The 22371-nt window shown below is 32.7% G+C and overlaps 1 protein-coding gene across 1 annotated transcript; it reads right to left on the bottom strand.

Annotated features, from left to right (window-relative positions):
- Positions 1 to 13482: 13482 nt before the first annotated feature.
- On the bottom strand, positions 13483 to 18320 carry LOC127736007 (ctenidin-3-like). The gene is made up of 3 exons (XM_052246505.1): positions 18263 to 18320; positions 14391 to 14791; positions 13483 to 13572 (listed from the first exon to the last, which is right to left on the bottom strand). Exons 2-3 carry the CDS (start codon positions 14788 to 14790, stop codon positions 13565 to 13567), a joined length of 408 nt encoding a protein of 135 aa, XP_052102465.1. The 5' UTR covers position 14791; positions 18263 to 18320; the 3' UTR covers positions 13483 to 13564.
- Positions 18321 to 22371: the final 4051 nt, after the last annotated feature.

Here is a 22371-nt window from a genome sequence, read left to right as displayed (position 1 = left end):
TTTATTTATTAGCTGTAATTAACTTTTAAAAAGTTTTCAGCAACTGCAAATACTCTTAGATCGGTACGTCGTTTCTTCAGTCTATTCGTTAATAGATTTTAGTGTTTCGTGTTTCTCTGCTAAGTCGAGCCCCTTTGAACTGAATTTATAGTTTGTTCTTATGTCGTGCTATTGCACCACTATCCCATGTTAGCCGAGGGAGAGTTTAGCAATCACAAACATGTGTACCCCGCCACATTCTATATATATCTTTATCAAGTCATTAGCCTGTAATTCAGTTGTTATCGTTCGTTGGTGTCTACCATATATGTTTTTTCGGTAATTGTTTTGTCATATATAAGGCCGTTGGTTTACTCATATGAATTGTTTCACATTTTTGCATGTCAAAGCCTTTTAAAGCTGATTATACGATATGATACAGTATGGGATTTGCTCATTGTTCAAGGCTGTACGTTGACCTATAACTGTTTACATCAACATCATTTGAACTCTGGTGGATACTTGTATCACTATTTTCTTTGCTTTTTATTCATTGATGTTACTTTTTTATGTCAAAGTATTTTCAACCTTTTTTTTAAAACTAAAAGTTGTTACGTAGATTAATTTTGCAGTCGTTAGTTCACTGGCTCATATATCAATAATTAAAACGTTAAGCAGCCCTACATCCGACAAGTTCACAGAAAAAAAGTCATATACTATAAGGCCGTATTACATACCTTATTTACTTACAGAAAACTCTAAATAAATAGATCGAAGATGTGCAATGCGCAAGAAATAAATTGTAGAAAAAATGAAAAAAAGGGAATGTCCAAAATCTTGTCAGAGTTTTGGTTTAGCCTGTTTGACCATACTTCTTAAAACGACATTTTATGTTGAACGAAAAGATATATTGATCATTTCACCCTGTGTTTTGGTTTTATTTCAGAATGGCAGCCATAAAACAGATATGTATAATAACAGGTTTATTACTGCTCTTCTGTATTATTAACATGATCATTACTAGTCCTAGATCAATACCTGATGACACAAAATTTGAAACGGTAAATTTATCTGATACAACGGCGATAATAAAAGATTCAAAATCTAACGCTCAACAAAACTTAAACGTGAAAACCACAAAAAGACGTAATATTTGTGTTTGGAGCCACGACCTTTTAGGAGTTTGGCATCCAAGAGTGGATGTTTGTAAAAGCTTTTACAAAGACACAGTGACTACATTAGAGACACCATTTGGCAATCGTCCAATGCACGTGCACCACAGAAGGATATATGGGTTTCTAGAAGAATTAAAAAACACCAGAAGTTTTGATAAAGACAAAATTATAACTATCTCAAAGTTTATGGAATCAGACCCAACTTCAAACTTCATAGATATTGGCGCAAATTTGGGAACATAGGCGCTATCAATTGCTAAACTTGGACGAAAGGTTATCACGATTGATGCTTTAAATCTAAATGTTCAAAAATTATGTGCGTCTGTGAAACAGTCACATTTCGAAGATGTTTACCTGATCATGAATGCAGTTTTGTCAAGACTCGAAACAGTAAGTCTAGGAGCAGACGATAAAAACTTTCATTGACCAAATGCAGACTATATAAAATCATTAAAAGGCAAAACTGTTTCTGGAAGACATTATAGTAATATTTCTACAATAATATTAGATGACCTCTTGACACTTCCGTATATCGATTTATTTCCAAGAGTTTTCATTAAAATGGACATTGAGGGATTTGAACATAAGGCTCTAGAAAGAGCATATCAGTTTTTTGATAAAATATTTGTGCAAGGCATACAAATAGAGTGGATCTTTCATCGAAACAAATCATCGGGACAAATTATTGTTATTTTTTATAGAACAACACTCATTTTTTCCTTATAATCCAAAAGACTTGCGACAACTTCGGAAGTCCAGTATGGGAAACTGGCCTACACAAGATGTTATTTGGCTACATAAATAACGCTTGAAAATAAAAACAAACTGTTCATCTTGTCTCAAGAATTATGCTTAATCAAATACAACATGGTTTAAAAATTCTTGAAATTCAATTACTAAAACTTTTGCAACATAATAAGATTGTTCGACTTCTCCACACATTATACTTTATTCGTAATTCGACAAGGACCTTAAACATGATATACACATGTACCGTTTCTGGTGTAAAATGATATTATACCTTGTTATTAAACAGACTGATTTCAATATCATTAGCAAGAACATAGCAGACAATAACACAAAATTCGTAGCAGACACAAATTACCACATCTTCTTATTTATACATACACAAATGTAAAACTTGTGACTTTTCAATTAGGATACATTTTTGCTTTTCATCCAGGTTCTTATTTTAAATCGAGAAAATTACAGTACTTTGTTATGAAACACATTGACTTCGAAAACGTTATAAAACCGACATTATATACAAATTGTTGCCTTTTCAATTGATAGCAAGTTTGTTCAGTTGGAAACATGTGCTTTGGTACTGACATGATTTATAACATATCTTTTTAAATTTATAAAATCCGAAATTATCAAGAAACTTAGGATCCATCTCCCTCAAGGCAAAAAAACCTTAGATCAATTTGGTTATTCATTTTATGTTTCTTTTGGGTATATTGCTCCAAAAGTTTCAAAATATATGTACACCTCTCCCTGGATTTCAAATATTAACTGAGGCTTGAGCGTACTCGATGAAGGTATATCTAGAAATGCGCTTAGAATGGAGGGAATATACAAACAGTTATTTTCATTGGACAGATTGATAAAACGCACATGTACTGATTGTGAACCCTATTCGACAAAAATTCATACTCATAAATTACTTAATAAAGAGATGAATAAAAAGCTATTCTTGATTGTTTGATTTCATTTTCATGTACATTAAGTCGACGCTAGGGGCCGTCTTGACCTTGTTGTAGGGTATGAATGATTCGTTCATTGTTGAAGACCCTACATCAACTGTCAAGATGAAGAACAAGAATAAAAGCCCTGTTCATTGATAAATTTCTATGTTTTCTATGTATTGTGTGCGATTTTGTCCCATGTACATTTACTCCATATCCTTTCATTTTACATTGAGTATAAGCACGTTAAAACCTGGCTCAGTGTTTCTATCAAGTACAAAGCAGAGTTCATTTTAATCTCGCATCAACATGTTCCCGTCCTGAATATACATTTAACTAGACGTTATCCATCGTGCATGCATGCATCCATTAATTCATCAAGGTAAACTTTTCCCTAAGGTGTTGGAAAATTAGTTTCTGAATAATTTCTTAATTTATCAACGAATTCAGAGTTTTAGAAAATATGTAAAATAAAATCATGTCGGTACCAAGCACCGACTACCTTGCTGACGATACCATCGGGGGTTAACAGTCAACCAGCAGTGGTATCGACCCAGTGCTACTACATGAAAGTAACACTTTATGAATTTAATTGTTGTTTTTGGTAATATTGATTGCCGGAATAATTTAGTAATAATGGCAGAACTTTTATAGACTTTCGAAAAGGTATTCATAACTTCGATTGATTAAGAGCTTGACACATTATACTGTGGATTGTTGAATATCGTAGGCGTCATTGACGGTGCACTCGACATCTCCTTTATTCAGATCGTCCTTTTAGGACAAACATCAGTCGTTTAGTCATTTCAATAATAACAGAAGGGATCAAATGTTTATCCAAATATATAATAAAGCAATAAAAATCGGGTCTAAGTGTCGACGGAAGCATTACTTATGAAATCATTGATTACTTCGAATTCTACATAACGGAATGGTTTTTTAAGACACAACAAGAGTTGTAAAACATTATGGAACAATGTAAAGTTTTCTGCAAAAACTGTCATTAGTGCCCTACAAAAATTCCATAATAAACGATTGCTACTAGTAACATAGATTATCATCGGGCATAATTTCATAAGGTATGATCTTATATATGACTTAGAGGTAGCGGATGGTAATTAAAACAATATATAGATAAACAGAACAACATGAATAAACTGCAGATTTTTTTTCAACACCTACCTCTCATTGTATAGTGAAGAAGTATCATTATCCAAAATACCTTCAAAACTACTTATTTGTAGCGAGATCAAATCGACATCTATACCATATATATGAAAATCTCAAAGAAATATCAAGGTGACCTCTACCTGCTCTACCGTGTATATGAGGACAAATAAGCAAAATCGTGGTGATGTGTACAATTTATATGACAACTCTAAATTAAGCAAGACCAATGTGACCTCAATCTTATATGAGACCACAACAAAGCAGGATGATGATGACCGCTGCATATGACGTTTGGTATCGTTCAAAATAGGTTCATCTGAAACTACACGAATCGTAACAAGTCAGTCAAGTTTGTTGCTATATATAAATAAGAAGATGTGGTATGAGTGCCAATGATACAACTATCCATCCAAGTCACAATGTGTAAAAAGTAAACAATTATAGGTAAAAGTACGGCCTTCAACACGGAGCCTTGGCTCACACCGAACAGCAAGCTTTACCTTCTTTAGCAAGGGCATAATAAAATGATTGAAGTATTTATTATAGATTGACGACCGTAAATGCATTTACGGCTGTCAATGATAGATAACTTTTTACGAATTAACGTATCTTATGCACAAAAACCGTAAGCTTTGAGTGGATTTAATCAGTTAATGAGTAAGGCGTGGCTATATATGATTTGTTATAATAATGGGCCGTCAAAGGTTAAATGCTGACCAATAACAGTTTACTGTGCTTTTCATGAATTAGATATATCAATCAAATAGTGGCGTGATTTCTATCTATCGTTTTCAGAAAAGTAACACATGCAGCAGATGTCAGTCATGCAGCAGATGTTAGTAGGATTTTTATTTCAGATACATGTACATGTAAATGAATTATTGCCGTGGGATTTACATAGAAGTTTACAGACTCGAGAGCCATTTATGTGTTATCGAATATTTTCTTCTCCCTGAAAATTCTTGAGGGTGATAGTTGCATGAGAAGGAAGTAAGAGCATTGGTGTAAACTCCTCCTATTCTTTGCTATTACAATGAAAAGCGGACAACGACGGGATTTGATAGTGGTCTAAAAATCTATTCAGTTTATGCACTCCTCTAAAATTATTACTCACCCGATGAACAAAGGAAAAATTGCGGGTAACCGTTCATTTTACAATGACTTTTATGGTACACAGGTTTATCCCGAAAAGCGCCCCAGACCCACCAAATTCATGAAGTCGCAGTAATTATTTTCTTTTTTCCAGCACTGGGTGGATACAGTTTCTGTTCGACTGTTTCTCTCCGAGGGTATCATCATCCCAGTAGTCAGTACTCCGCCATTGGCATTATTTACAACATACATTTCTTAAAAATTTTCCCTTGATTAATTTAGATAAATTAAGTATCTTAGATGGTACCTTTGATAACTATTTACACCACTGGGTCGATGCCACTGCTGGTGGACGTTTCGTCCCCGAGGGTATCACCAGCCCAGTAGTCAGCACTTCGGTGTTGACACGAATATCAATTATAAGGTCATTTTTATAAATTTCCTGTTACACAACTTTGAACTTTTCGAAAAACTAAGGATTTTCTTATCCCAGGAACAGATTACCTCAGCCGTATTTGGCACAACGTTTTGGAATTTTGGGTTCTCAATGTTCTTCAACTTTGTACTTGTTTGGCTTTATAACTATTTTGATCTGAGCGTCACTGATGAGTCTTATGTAGACGAAACGCGCGTGTGGCGTATTAAAGTATAATCCTGGTACCTTTGATAACTATTAGATGACTTTGGCTATTCTTCTTAGGTCTCTTTTTGGTCATTTACTAGCTTCTCCAGTATTTATACATCACGAGTTTTAACTGTTTTGGTTTTAATCTTCCCTGTGGAAATCAAGCTGCTCCAAAGAGTCTGACTGGCTCACTTGGATGCATTTGTTTTCTTCAGAACAAAAAGCGCTTTAGACGCAAGTAATTTGTTAAGTGTTGTGTTTTTTTTCATATATAGGGCAATATGCATACAAGTGAGCGATATAGAGATATAATTTCACCTATTTTAATACTTTAGATGACAACCAAAAATTAGTGTTTTAATTCTTATATGTAAACATGATACGTGTGTGTGCCAAACCTGTTATTTAATTTTAAGAAGTTGTAGATATTTTATTGATTGTAAATCGTATTTATTTTAATATGTTTAATCTAATGTAGTTACCTATGCATTTAAACAGTCTCTTATAATTCTGTATAGAATGACTCTCATTTTATGTAGTATCGATTTACAATTCATAAATATCCATTGTACGTGTTGAGTAATGAGACTTTAATAAAACATTGGAGTGAAGGTTTGCGCCTGATAAAACGTTTAGACCCGCTGCATTTTTATGCACCTGTCCTAAGTCAGGAGCCTGTTGTTCAGTGGTTGTCGTTTGTTGGTGTGGTTCATAGGTGTTTCTCGTTTCTCTTTTTTTATATATATAAATTAGACTTTCCTGTTTGAATTGTTTTACACTAGTCATTTTGGGGCCCTTTATAGCTTGCTGTTTGGTGTGAGCCAAGGCTCCATGTTAAAGGCCGTACTTTGACCTATAATTGTTAATTTTTTATACATTGTGAATTGGATGGAGAGTTGTATCATTGGCACTCATACCACATCTTCTTATTTATACTAATAGCATTAAAGCAAATCATGATTTCCAATTTCAGTTTTGAAATTACTTTGACGTCCACTGTCAGTAATTTTGAATTGTCGATAGCCCTCAATGCACATGTTAAGGACTTAACAGGAACATATCGGCAAGTTTGGTTTCAAATGGTTCAGCTGCTCCGGAGAAGAAGTTTTGACTAAGTTCAACCAATCAGAAATAATAAAAGTACATGAGGCCTTTTCCGTGTCTTAGAAGAGTCTAAAAATGTCCAGATATTCGAACAGAACTTGATACCCCCGACGAACTTAATATGGACAACTAAGATACACTTTCTGCATTTTCGTTTCGATATTATATGTGTGGGTAATACAAGCCGGGTACCACATGTGGAACAAGATCTGCTTACCCTACCGGAGCACTTGAGATCACCCTAACTTTTGGATGGGTACGTGTTGCTTAGTCATTACTTTTGTTTTCTATGTTGTGTATTGTCTTCGACTTATGAGTTTGAATATCTCGTATGGATCTTTCGCCTCTCTTTTTTTATGTGCTTTATACTTGGAAATGATTTTAACTATTTAATAATAATTTTACAACACCATATTATTTAAGGTCTCATGGACTAGCTATAGTGCCATACAAGATTTTGTGAGGTAGACGAAATTGACCTTAAAACGATCGTATTGGATTTTAATTTCCAAAAATAGGCAGATCGGACATATTTTGACTGTATTTATGGACTACTTTTGTTTGGGATTAATTGTAATTATAACATTATAATGAGACTGAAAAATGTTTTTTTTTAAGATAAACAATAATTTTACCTGGCGTAGCCGTGGGTGAAATGTATTTCGGCATTTCTCTTCGAAAAAATCACTTGTTTAATGGAATAAACGTCCGATTTGTAAATTGACTCTTTTTTTCTCGGGAATAAGATATCAAAAAGTAATTTATCTACTCTATATGTGGAAAACATTGTGAAAGTATAGGAAGTGGCAATTCTTACCGTTCACACCTTTAGTTTCATTGATAAAAAATAATATGGACTCTTCCAGTGTCCAGTTTGAAGGTCATTTATGTTACTGTTCACATTCATGCACGTTCTGATTTAATCAATGTACATGTATGAAAAAAATAAAAAGTTTGAAGGTAAACTAATAATAACTTAATCCAATCAAATTGTGTAAGATTCAATACAATGACCGGTCCACATCATAATAATTTAAAGGGGTAAACTGGTAGGGAGAAAATGACAGATATTTTAAGTTCATTTTTTATAATAACGAATAAAGATTTGTCAAACAAAAGTTTGCTATAATTCCAAAAACATGTTGTTCTATATTTGGATAGTTTTCGGATCTTTCATTTGTGCCTTTAAGGCAATAGAACGTTTGGGCATCAAAAGTCTCCATAAGTATTGACTTTATACAGAAAATTCCCCCTTTTAAAACATTTAAAGTTTTAAAAATAATACATGGATACAAAGCAAAGTCATTTCTTAAAACACTCCAAAAAATCATTCTGATTGGTATAGTGGTATTGTCATAAAAAGCGTTGAAATGAACCGTGGTATAGCAAACATCGAATTCCCTCACAAAATGTTATCATCCACTATAATATTCAGTCAGTCAAAGACTCGCCAAGTGTGTCAAGGATATTTGAAGTTTTCTCGAATTAAGTTCAAATTATAAGAAATAGAAATCATATGCTCTGACAAAGTTTAACCTCTTTTTATATTAAACCAACAAACAAAAATATGTCTATTCTGAAGACTGCAATCAAGCTCTTGAAGAAGTTATTTTCACATTGACAATTCATCAAATCAGTCCAGCAGATGAAGTTATCAGCGCTTGTATGAAGTTGAAAGGTTATGATTTTAAACTTATTAAGAAACATGTGTCTCAATCATAGGTTTTATTAGTTCAGATTAAATTTCTTAATATTTTACATAGTAAATGGAAAGAGTAATAGAGTAAACCGTGATGAATTGTCTAATCTACCTTTATAAACAGGATAACAAATATTTGTTTGAGCCAAATTCAAAACACAGGAAATGGTCGCTACTTTGGTGATAGTAAAACTTTGTATAAAGTTATTCTTAATTTCATTGGTACACGCTGAGAAAATAAAGAATAGAGAAATAGATGATGATAGTCAAAAATATAAAAAAAATAAAAAAATAATATAAACATTACAAACATAAAGAAAGGAAAGTCCACCAGTTCAATACTCTTCAACTTCGTACTTTATTTGGTATTTTTTACTTTTTTTATTCGAGAGTCAAAGACGAATCTTTTGTAGACGAAACGCGCGGCTAGCACACACAATTTTGAGTCTGGTATCTCAACCTCCGGCGCAGAGATCATATCCGTTCCGTTCAATACTACGTAATAATACACTCAATATATTGAATGCATATATTGCGGAGCATGTACGGAACGGATATGATCTCTGCGTCGGAGATTGCTGGTATTTATACAAGTTTATTCAGACCCTCAATAAAGAATGATTATATAATTCTGGTCAAAATATTCCAAACTGGTTTTGTAATTAAGTTGTGGGTATAATGTAATATAGATTTAAGTATACTGAGTGGTGTGCATATTAAAAAATCTTCAGATCATGAAATTCAAAACTCTGTTCCGTGTACATTCGGAAATATTCCATGATTTTATTTTCGACCAGTTCATCAGTTGAAAACACACATGTCAAACATGTAGGACCGTTGTGTTTAAGACAGAACAGGTAGACATGAGCTGTGTAGACTGATCACGACCTTCACAAAAACGAAGAGGAGTAAAACACACGAATACAAAAGAAAAACACAGGAACATGTTGATAGAAAAAAGTTTTACCTCGATCTGTGAAAATTGCTAAATCAAAAGAAAAACAGAAAGAGTTTTATCCAGCAAAGAGTAGAGGTCGTCAAAGTGGCTAATGGTACTGTAGGAGACGTGATTCCCGTTAAACCGGAAGTATGTAGAACAAAAGAAGGAGGGAACCGAGAAAAAAGGAACACAAGAACAGAATGCAAAACAGAAGAAAAACTATAGTACTTAGAAAGAAAAAAATACTAGAGAAGACACAAAGACACGGGGTACGGGACGATATAAAAGTGAGAAGATTTAGGAGAAAAAGAAAATACTAGGGATAATACATTTGGATTATTTGTAAATGTGAAGAATTCTCAATGTGCAACCCCGAGGATGGACGTTACCTGAATGAGAGATAAAAACCAAACAAATGTAACAGTCGCTGAGCAATTTTTTCTGCTCTCACCTGATAATCCATGCAAGATAAGTGCTAGTTTAACAAGAATATTAGCAGCTATAAGAAAAGTATCTTTAGTTACTTACACACAACTCCGATGAAGCAACTGAAACTAGATTAAAATACACCTGTGACGTAAATCGTTTGTTCAAACTCCCCATGATTTTTCAGGAATAGACAGTTATTTGGACTTTCTCTATAACCAGATAGAGGAAGGTCGACATACACATTTTGTTCTTATGATAGAAGTAACACATATAAAACCTCTGCATTCGTTAAAAAAAATGTCCGCCTTTATTGGCTGATATAATCAGAAGAGATTTGACCCGCTAAAATCAGACGAAGAAATTGTGCACGTGCAACATTTTTCCTCGCTATAGAGAATAAACTCTGGGTTGTACTTTATTAAAATATTTATTGTCAGTACATTGTATTTGTTTTACAATCATGAAATGGACATTGGGATGGACTTGCTGATTGATTTGTTCATCGCTGAACTGTTTCTGCTATGCATAGAACTCATCAAAGATAATGATTAAAATGTATTCTTAGAATATTACAGTATTACCTTAGAAAAGCCAAATGACATTCCAACTGATGCGTTATTTTAGTTCTATTCCCAGGTTTTACTGTTCAATATTTGATTATTTAATAAAAATTGTCTGATCCAAGTAACCAACATATAAATTTAGACAACAGTAGTTTACCGACGTTCAAATCCTGTAAATCGATTTAGAAGAGACGAATTTAGGTAACAGACAAAAACTTATTGAATCGCATGTACTCCGAAAGGAACGAGACTGGTTGGTGTCGACAGAGTCAGCGTCTCATGCTATGCATGTACCATCCGTCATGCGAATCAACATTCAGTCAAACTTTCACAATCTGTAACAGACGACTTACATAGTATCTAAAGATCTGAGGCCTCAAAAACATGGCACCAGTGAGTTGAGACACCGACAAATCGTATCGGTCGCCAAATACGTGATGTAAATATTTTCAACATCACACTACATTTTTCAAATTAAGTATAAAATAAAATATTTCAATAAATGTATGATTAGTCTTATGCATTTGGGGACAAATGCCTTATGATTAGTGGTTTATTTTGATTCACGACGGTTGTAACAAGTACGACAGTACCTGCGTACCATTACTAAGCACTTGATATCACACTCACTTTTTGAAGCGTTGCTGTAAGCAATTTTATTTTGCAGTGTACTGTTATTTTGGACTATTTCTCTGCCCATGTTGTCGTTGACTTTCGTCGATTTTCTTTTTTTAATGCTCCATAGTATCTTCTATGCCGTTTGATTGCTTTTCGTTCCGTATAAATAATATTGAAATGGTAAACCTTCTGTCATATTAACCTTAATATCAACCTTCAGAGAGGATCAAACTTTCCTTGACCTACCTTTTCGGATGATTAATATAAACCTTGTATTAAATTTTATATAAATGCATAAAACCTAGTTAGTAAATCAATTGCATAGCATTTGAATCTATAGATACTACATGATTTGGTAAGATATAAAAGAACTCCCTATTTTTTCAGGAGAAAATTACGTCTTTATATATTCGAATTTCTAGAGGTCACTACATAACAAAACATAATAAAAAATTAAGATTGATTTTATTTTTTTCTCTTTATACATCTACAGTTCTTTCAGAAACGAATATATCTTGAAACGAATCTATTATCCTAATATCTAATACTCGTCTGCATTTAAGCAGATTGCAGAAAAATTTATTTTGATTTCCAAATTTATGCTTCTAGCTACATTATGGATTTGTACACTTTTGTACAACTTTTGTAATTGTTGTTTTGCAAACATAGAAATTTATTATGGAAGTATGCAGGATTGATTGGTATAATTTGTGATACACGTTAGTGCGCAAATTTAAAGTTTGAAACGAAACTAAAATGTGTTCTTTGCCTTTCTGTGTGGTTTGTACTGGGAACTGCAAAAGTGTCTTTCTGTTCGGTTTATGACGTAGCTGTATGAAATCTGTGAAGAACAGCAACAGATATAAGGGCTTGGGACGGTGTGATTTCTTATCAGCAGGTAAAGTACAGCTTTAGGTAAAAAAAGTTTCACCTTTCGGAAATTCCCCTATTATTTGATATAAAAACACACTTTTAATAAAATTCAACCGAAGATATTTCAAGTCTAAATTGATTGATTTGTTTTCATTAAATGCATAAATATCTGCAGTTTCTTTCAATGTTTATGAAAAATATTTGTGATTTATATGTTTAGGAATATCACTGTTTAAAGACAGATATGAAATTCTACACGAAAAAATCATATGGCTATATAGAAAATATAACACTTTATTTCCATATTTGTATACAAATAATGATTTCTTAATAATGACATGTTATAAAAATATCTCATAATAACCATAAAAAACTGTACATATTTTTGAGTTGAACTTTCATTAAAATCAGACCTAAAATTATTTTTTGACAATGTTTTTAAAAAATGTGTTTTTATATGAAATGATAGGGGAATTTCCGATAGGTGAAACACTTTTGACTTAAGACTGTACTATGAGTTTGCTTTCAATAACTGTGAATTCAGTAAATAAAGTTGTTTATTATTTCGTGTTCGGTATTATCAATTGTACCGCGAGATATATAAGGTTTTTTTCTGATTGGAAAATCATTTTTTTTTTCATTTTATGAACGTTTTATAGGTCTACTGATCGAAATCAGTATAAACCTAATTAAACCTCGAGTGGCCGAGTGGTCTAAGTAGTCGAACTACTGTCAACACTGAGATTGTGAGTTAGAATCCCGCAAGTGGCAGGTGCACTCGACTCCAATCTTTATTAATTGGATTGTCAGTTTTCCTACCGAAGGTTGGTGGTTCTCTGCGGACACCCCGGCTTCCTCCACCAATAAAAACTGACGACCGCCAGGAAATAGCACAATAGTGCTGAAAGTTGCGGTAACCAGCAATCAATTAATCAATCAATCGATCCGATTTAAGACAGATATCGATCAGTTTGAGAGAGATTTATCAGTCTAGTCCTATCCCAGAATCCTCATTAGCTGTTGTCTTATGTCATATATAAATGAGAAAATATATTTGCAGACTGCAGTTTGATGCAAGATCTCTGAATGTTTCAGTCTTATTTATTCTTAAATTTTATAAATTCAAGATTTAGAGCTTTACATGTATTGTATAGACATTTGTATATCGTTGAATACTGTATGTTTCCCTCTAAATGTCTTGATATTCATTGTCATCGAAAGGCTGTTTCACATGCCCCACATCTACTTGACGTGACGTGACGTAATTTTCATTTTGAGTACGAACAATGAAATTGCCAACAACCCGTTAGATTCGGAAACGGTGAATATTGACGGTTTGATTAGAATGATATTTTGGGACTAATGAAATGAGACGTATTCGATGGAAACAGATAAAACATGAAGCTGATAACATTTTACTCAATATAGCCTACCCTCTTCCAAACGTCAATTCACTGCCTTTTGAATCTAGGTGTGCTATAGTCTAAGAAGTTACCATACATTTGGAATAGAAAATTTCAACATGAATTGAATGCTAAGACAATATTTAATATATTAAATGTTAAAAAAAGAACATTATCCGTTGTCCGTTGTGGGAAAGAATCTGCATCTAATATCCTACAAAAAAAAGTAAATAGAAAAAATATTTTAGTAATTTTACTAGTTGTATGTTAACTTCTCAAGTCTAGGAATCAATCAGTATTTTTGATATAGACAAACTTTTTCCATTCTTTGAAAGACAGAATTTTTAACCCCGCCGCAGTTTGCGCCTGTCCCAAGTCAGGAGCCTCTGGCCTTTGTTAGTCGTGTATGTGTCTTTAATTTTAGTTCAATGATATATTTGGAGTTTTTCCACTGAACTAGTACACTTTTTGTTTAAGGGCTGTTTTCTGCTCTTTGGTCGGATTGTTGTCTCTTTTACACTTTTCCCATTTTCATTCTTAATTTTGTTTCTTTACTTATTGGTTTTGTTTTGTCTGAATTTTGTCTCATAAACCTTTATCTATATGTCCTTTAATTCGTATTACATATAAACGCATCTTACAATGTTATAATAGTTCACTTTTAATAAGTCTGGAGTCTGTTACTACCCATGATGCCATATTTTTGTTTTGATTAGATGTAGTTGTATCGGATTTCAAAAAGAAAAAAAACCTTGGCATTCCTGGAACTTCTGTTTCAAACTAGCGTAATGTGAAAATGAGCTTCGAAGACAACTTTTATTGATTCATATATTCCTTTTGAGAAAGCATGTTATCTGGTGCAGAAAAACTGGCACCGTTTATGTTATTATCCATGATGATTCACAGTGTGAAACAATGGAGGAAACGTAAGTGAATAACATATCCTTATATTTGTTAAAACCAAATAGACAAACCACAGCGGTGCAGCTTTTATTTATCTAAAAAAAAAATATTCAAACAAAATTATCATACCTTTACGACTTCCGGAACCACCCCCGCGTCCATATCCACCACCGTATCCACCACTGTAACCACTATATCCACCATATCCACCATATCCACCATAACCACCATATCCACCGCCTCCACCACTGGAACCACCATATCCACCATATCCACCACTGTAACCACCATATCCACCACCATATCCACCACCATATCCACCGCCTCTACCACCATAGCTACCCCACCAAGGCTGTCTTTCAACATATACATGTCCGGATCCTACGTATCTTCTACTACCTCCCCATCCATCACCCCATCCACCTCCCCATCCACCACCGCGTCCTCCGCGTCCACCGCGTCCACCAGACCATCCGTGGGTACTGACTGCGCTACAGAGCACAAACAGCAGACAAATTGTAATCTTCATTCTACCAAAGAGGAAATTTATTTATTAGTTATGCATATTAGTTCTGACAAAAACCTTTGCACATGGATTTCCAGGATATCAAGAAGAAACTTTATTTGACTGTATTTGAATAGAGATCGTTTTAAGGTTACGAATACGATATAGTTTTAGGTGTTTGTCGGCTTAAACCTTTAAAAAGCATGTGGAAATCAGTTGATCGTATGTATAATTATTAGCATATTAAGGTCAGTCAACAATAACTTACAACCAAATGTTCTACCGTAGAAATAGATTAGCACAACCGTATTTGTCAAATCTTTCGGAGTTTTGGGTCCTCAATGCTTCTTAAATTCGTACTTTATTTGGCCAGTATTTAAACTTTTTTGATACGATTGTCACTGATGAGTATTTTGAAGACGAAACTCGCGCCTGGCGTACAAAATTATAATTTGGTATCTTTAAGGATGTTTTTTTATAGAGATGTTCAAATCTCATAAATCGATTAAGAAGATACAAATAAAGAAAAAAACAAAAACTGATTGGATCGCATGAATACCGAAAGGAGCAAATTATACTATATTTCCTATGTACAAACATGCAGATTATAGATATGCACCACTGCATATTATTTTACATCCATTTTTTGGTTTAAAAATCCATTTTGTCAATCTCAAATGTAATGGGGCTTTTTGATACTAATCTGAGTTATAAGAGAATCTTTTTCGTTTTTACGATTTGAGGCTTGTCGTAATTAGTATGATTTGGGATCATTAAAGCTACAAATAAAGATCAATCTAGAGAGTCATTGTGTTTTAATACTCAGAATAAAAAAGAAGATTGTCTTAGCAAACATAATTGAGAAGTTGGTTGATAATGAGGCTTGCTGACATATAGATATTTTGAAAGATTTTAATTCATACCACAGCTATCAAATAGACATCCACTTAACTAAAACCAATAATTATTATAATCATGAGTTCTTACACTGGAATTTGAAAAGCTGCGCAACGAGCAAGTACTATTTTGAGGGGAAGTAGCTATTACATGGACACACAAGGAACTAAATAACACTTCACTTATGAACAAATCTTAAAATAAATACTTTAATATGATGCATATGTTTTGTCATTGATGACAAAGTAATTTTTTTTATTTAATTTGTAGTAGAAGAGATCCGATAACCATATCCCCAAACTTTCAACTATTCAAAAAAAGGACGTTATCTGTATAGAGGAACAAAAATTAAAAGCTAGTTCTAGTTTTTTTCTTACTTTTGTACACATATTTGCATGTAATTCGCCTCATTTCAATAAAGAAACCAGTTGAGGATACTTTGTTCCCAAAAATGTATCCCCCTCTAATGAAAAGCACTTGTATTCTATCTTTAAGAATCCTCTGTTATGCTACGTCTCAGTTTCACTGTTACCTTTATATAGCATTTTATTGTACAATCTGGTGTATGAAGGCCGTGAGGTGATCTATAGTTGCTTAAATCCGTTTAAAGTGGACTCTGTTGGATAGCTGTCTCATTGGTAATCATACCACATTTCCTTATTTTATATTTAACTATATATTCTGCAGAATTGTGAGTGTTCAATAAATGTTCATATTTGTGATTATTAGAATGCAATATCCGGTCTTAAAATAACAAACACAACTTGTTGACGACGAAAGGAACACTTTAAAAAGAGATTGTTTAAGTTGAAATATAAAGATAGAAAACAAACATTACTATCGTTTTCAGCAATATTCTACAACAAAAAGTCCATCTTTAATTTAAAATGTGTAGCTATCTGATATATAACCTATTCTGCATGATGATTATCATTTTGAGAAAACGTTTTGAAATGTATTACAAAGTAGACGGTATGGCTAGAAAAGAGTCATTATTTGGCATTTGAAATTGAAAAAATGTATAGTTCTACAACTTGTTCAAAATTATGTCGGTTCTACTGATTAAAAATACGGTTATATAATCTGAACAGTTCAGCGCTATGACCCCAGGAACATGCTAAAATTAACGTATAAAATTAGTTATGTTCCAAGGCTTTACCTAAAATTTATATTGTTTATCCGCGTTAACATATATCAATGTGATATCTTGCAACAACATATTTTTGGGAATAAAACCTTGGTCTATATCTAAGATTCATGAATATATCTCAAAACGCAGATTTTGAAATGTGCAGTCCTAAAGCAAATGTCTAAGATACAATTCAAAAATATAAACACTGAAATTTGACAGACTAATGTCTTATAAATATATAGAGTATGTAACTTGAGATATTTATAGTCCTTTTTGATTTTCGCATTTAGGCTATAAAAAATTTGGTACGATCTCACCCTTCCCTTTACAAAATTTCCGCGTTTTGAAATTAATTGTTCATGTATTCTGCAGACAAAAAAATAATCTGTTACATCTTTTAAACTTCATACAATGTCTGAATGGCTTATTCTTTCAAATAATATGGAATGTTTACAAAAACAATCCTTTCAAACAATATACCAAGATATGTATACTCCTTAAAAATTTTAATATCATTTTTAACGTTAGATTTAGAATTGCTATGTATCGTTCTACTGGAAAATATTAGAATATATCTTTAAAACTCATGTTTATTTTCATATGTCCATCAAAGTTATTTAAGAAATTGCAAATTTTCATGATCTGAGGACACAGATGTTTAATCTGCATAAAGAAGTTTGAAGATTGTTTTCTGAAGAAAGCAAAAGTCAAAAAAATAATTTATATCTAATCACATCGTGTGATCTGATTGAGAAAACAGTGGTTTATCTATGTTCTAATCTAAATAAATCGATTACGAAGACAAATCAAAGTAACAAATCGCATGAATCCAAATGGAGCGAGACCGTGTACGTCGTTATGGTAAGCGTTTACGACTATGCATGCATCACCCGCATTGCATATCCACACTCAGTCTAAATGTCACAATCGGGAATAGAAAAAACAATCTGTAAAAATAAAAAAAATACTGTATATCTATTTTGGTGTCTAACGATCTACGACTGCGAAAACTTGTCGATAGCGAGTTAAGAAACAGACATATCTAAAACGTATTTTAAACTATTAACATATTGTTATGATGAATCTAAACATTTAAAAATTTGGAGGATTGGAGTAGTTAATTTATGAATAATTAATATTCCCAACGATTTTTATTAATACTGTTGTCTGGTTATTGTATTAAAAATAACAGTTCTGATCTATGTAAAAGATACAACCACAAAACTAATCCCCTGTAGTTTTAGAAACATCATTAATGGTAGCCTAAATTTTTGCTCTTTAAGAGATAAAAAAAGACCTGCAAGTAATATAAATGTTTACTCTTATGCAGGCATCTGCTTATAGTTTTCCCTACACAATCGACATTGCCGACAATTACAAAAATTTTAACTGTTGTTGACAATAGCTAACATTATACAGTTAATGTAAAACTGACAGAGAAAATGAATTTGGAAAATAGAAACTTACTTGATTCTTATTTGTTCAGCTCCGATAAGATGACACAGTGTGGTGCTGAATGGTTGATTCTTAAAGCCTTATATATTGTTCGTTCGGTAAAAAAAATCAAAACTTATGAGACATGTTTTGATAAACAAACGAAGATAAATAATGGATTTTTAAACCACAGATTGATAAATGAGGCTTTTGTTTGTGACAATATACAATGGATCAAAACTGATAAGGCAATTTGTTTTTTTTGTAGGAAAAACAGTATGCTTTTTGCCAAACGATAAATGCTTGAAAGTCAAAGACTGATGGATATTGTAGTTTTGTAAATTTTGTTGTAAACAAATCGGCTAAAAACCAACATTTTATGCTAATAATGCGTCTTTTCAAATTCCCCAGAAGCATTTCTTTGTACTTTTTGTAACATTAAAAAAAAATGAATTAATAAAAATAAACAAAATGAATCAACTAAATATAAACAGGTATTGCATAATATGATTTATTACTAATTGCCTGCTTTGAACAAGCTTTCATTAAATGGATTACTTTTGTATATTGAGTCTTTTGTCTTTATTTAGTGGTTACTTATGTTTCGTGCCAATCAAATGAGTCAAACCATTTCCAACTGATTTTATAGTTCCTTTGTTTTGTTGTTACACAACTGTTCGAGAATAAGGGGTTGTTTGAGCACTCACAAACATGTTTAACCCTTCCACATTCTGCTTGTGGCTGGCCAGCGACAGGCGGCTTTAATTTTAGTGGCTTTTGATGGTTCATATCTGTCATATTTGTTTTTCCTTTATTGGTTTTCCTAAGTCAGGAGCCTGTAATACAGTGGTTTTTGTTGGTTTATGTCTCTCATATTTGTTTTTCCTAATGTGTATTGTTATTAATTAGGCCGTTAGTATTTTCTTTTGAATTGATTCACGTTTTACATTTCGTGAATTTTAAAACTGAGTATGTGTAAACGTGAAAAATCTGATAAAAAATCTCTAGACAGTTATTTGAATAAAATTAAGAAACTGTTGATATTCGTATATCTCATTTTGAAAACAATTCTGAAATTAGTAATAGGGTCCATGAAATTCCCATTTGTAGAATAAAAAATAGACTCCAAGTACTCGCAAAGCGGTTTGTGTTCGTACCGACAGACAAAGCAGCCAATAATGTAGTGGTGGTGTGACGCATATACTACACGGAAGTTCTCCAAAACGAAATTATCGATTCTTCTACATTCAGGTCCGTACGCTCTTCAGAGAGTCAAATTGTAAACAAGCATATCACTGCCACTACCCAGCTTAAAGCCTCTTCCGAACATTTGAAAGTCCCTACTATGTACTGGTTACCTAAATTGCACAAAAAAAAACATTTAAATTACGTTTCATCTCCGCATCTAGTAAGTGCTCTTAGACTACTACTAATCTATCAGTGCTTCTAACTACCTCCCTTAATACTATCAAACTTGTTATTAACTTTTGTAATAAAGCTTATGAAAATAATGGTTTTCGATAAAATACATGCTTTTGATGGTCCTTTTAATTCTGTTGACAGTTATGATTTTTCTACTCTCTACACTACACTTCCACACAATCTTATCAAGAAAAAGTTTTCAGATTCAATTAACTTAATTTGCTGTAACTCGTTTAAAGCCTTTTTCTGTAACGAAAAAGGAAAGTATGCTAGATACGCTTACTGGAAATGTGAAGATATGATTGAAGCTTTAAATTTTCCCCAACATATATGTACGTTTCGGCGATAAACTGTATCGACAAATAGTAGGTATTCCTAACTGCGCCCCTTTAATAGCAGATTTATTCCTGTATTGCTATGAATCTCAGTTTATGACCAAACTCAGTAAAGACACGTCATTGTTACGTCAATGTACGTTTCGGCGATAAAGTGTATCGACAATTAATAGGTATTCCTATGGGCACTAACTGCGCCCTTTTAATAGCAGATTTATTCCTGTATTGCTATGAATCTGAGTTTATGACCAAACTCAGTAAAGACACGTCATTGTTACAATTAGTTGATACATTCAACAATACCTACCGTTATCGTGATGATATTTTTTCGTTAAATAATCCAGAGTTCTCTAAATTTACTACCGAAATTTACCCAAAGGAACTTACTTGAACTAATTATTAAGTCAGGGATTTCGTTACCATAAATTTACTTTTACTAAATTCATTCATAGATACAAAGATTTGATTAGTAAAATTGGCTGTACCTGTAGAAAACTTATTAAAAACGGTATTTCACACCCTAAAGTTTACGGTAATATTGTACTTAAAGCGCGGAAATCACTTTGTGATCCGTGTAAACTCATCGAACCTTTAAACAAACTTATTAGTAAAGGTTATCTTACCAATGTTGTAATTAGATCTTTGAATATAGTTTACATTGGCCCAAATTACGATTTTGTCATCAGCAAATTAAAACATAACTCAATTTGTATTCTTTTCAAACGGGATGTATAAAGACACATCCAAGTTTATTTTTTTTCTATAAATTCCTAAATACTACTGCCTGTCGATACATTTATTTTTGGCATTGCACAAGTTATTTCTTCTTTGACTGTTCATGACGTAAAAATACTAAATCCCTGGGATGTGTTTTAGTTGATTTTAGTCGCTGATGCATGATTTTTTATTATTAATTGTTTTGGATTTTAACTAGCTGTCAGTAACTGCGAGTATTCTTAAATCGTACTTTCTTGTTTATTTGACCTGTTGATACTATTTGTAATGCTTTTTTGTTATTTAATGTTTACTTATTCAGGGTTATATCTCGTCTATATACCAGCTTTGATAAGTGTTTGGTATGACTATAAATTTTCACTTCTTCGTACTATGAACAACAAAATTATTTATTTTGTAAAACATATTTCCGTTCTCCATTTAAAATGTATACCTTACAACAAAATTAGTTTCATCTACCTGTGTATATTATTGTATTTGGCGGCTTTTTGTTCAAGGTTATTGTTGTTTTTTTTAAATTGTTTAACATTTCACAGCGGTATACTACAGTTGCCTTTAGTTATTCACCCCTTATTTTATTTTATTGATTTTGTATTTACATTGTATTATAGATCGAATTTATTCGTTCAGTGTATGTTCACTTGTGTTAAAATGTCTTTTGATTGAGTTAAGCCATTTCAATTGATATTTTATAGTGTGTCTTTCTATGTTGTGATGTTACACTATTGTTTCAGATAAGGGTGAAGGTTGGTACCTATTAAAACGTTTAAACCCGCTGCACTTGTTTGTACCTGTCCTAAGTCATGAATCTGATGTTCAGTAGTTGTCGTTTGTTTATGTGGTTCATATGTGTTTCTCGTTTCTCGTTTTTTATATAGGTTAGACCGTTGGTGTTCCCGTTTGATATTACACTAGTCTTTTTTGGGACCCTTTATAGCTTGCTGTTCGGTGTGAACCAAGGCTCCGTGTTGAAGACCGTACTTTGACCTATAATGGTTTACCTTTACAAATTGTGACTTGGATGGAGAATTGTCTCAATGGCACTCATACTACATATTCTAATATCTATATTTGCTCTTTGTTGAAGGCCATACGGTGACATTTAATTTCTTACATCCAAGATTTGTGTATGGATAACCAAAGATCTTTTGTATTAGCTTATAAGTCAGCAACAACATATTAACCTGTAAAGGCACTTAAATGTAAGTATATAACCTTTTGCATGAGGCATGTTTGGTTACCATTTATTGCCTCTATTTTGGAAAAGTTGTGAATAAATTACAAAGACAAAAATCTGCATTGAACATAAAATTCTTAAAAAAAACACACTTATATATAAATAAAGAAAACGACTGACGGAATTCCTGACTTAATACTGGCACATTTAGATAGGAAGAATGAACAGAAGCTTACATTGCCCTTTACCTTTAAGTTCCGCTATATAGATAATGTACTCACACTGAATAATTCAAAGTGAATATGTTGAACGCATCTACCCCATTGAACAGGAAATAAAGGATACAACATATACATTTAAGTATGCCTCATATCTCGACTTACATCATAAAATTGACAATGAGGATCGGTTGATAAACAAACCTAAGACAAAAGAGTTCAGCTTCCCAATTTTGAACTTTCCATTTCTATGTA

The sequence above is a fragment of the Mytilus californianus genome, unplaced genomic scaffold (genome assembly GCF_021869535.1).
Source record: "Mytilus californianus isolate M0D057914Y unplaced genomic scaffold, xbMytCali1.0.p SCAF_3, whole genome shotgun sequence".
NCBI classification, from domain to species: domain Eukaryota; kingdom Metazoa; phylum Mollusca; class Bivalvia; order Mytilida; family Mytilidae; genus Mytilus; species Mytilus californianus.
Note: the sequence above shows the minus strand (reverse complement) of the source record. Positions and strands in the feature narration are given on the sequence as shown.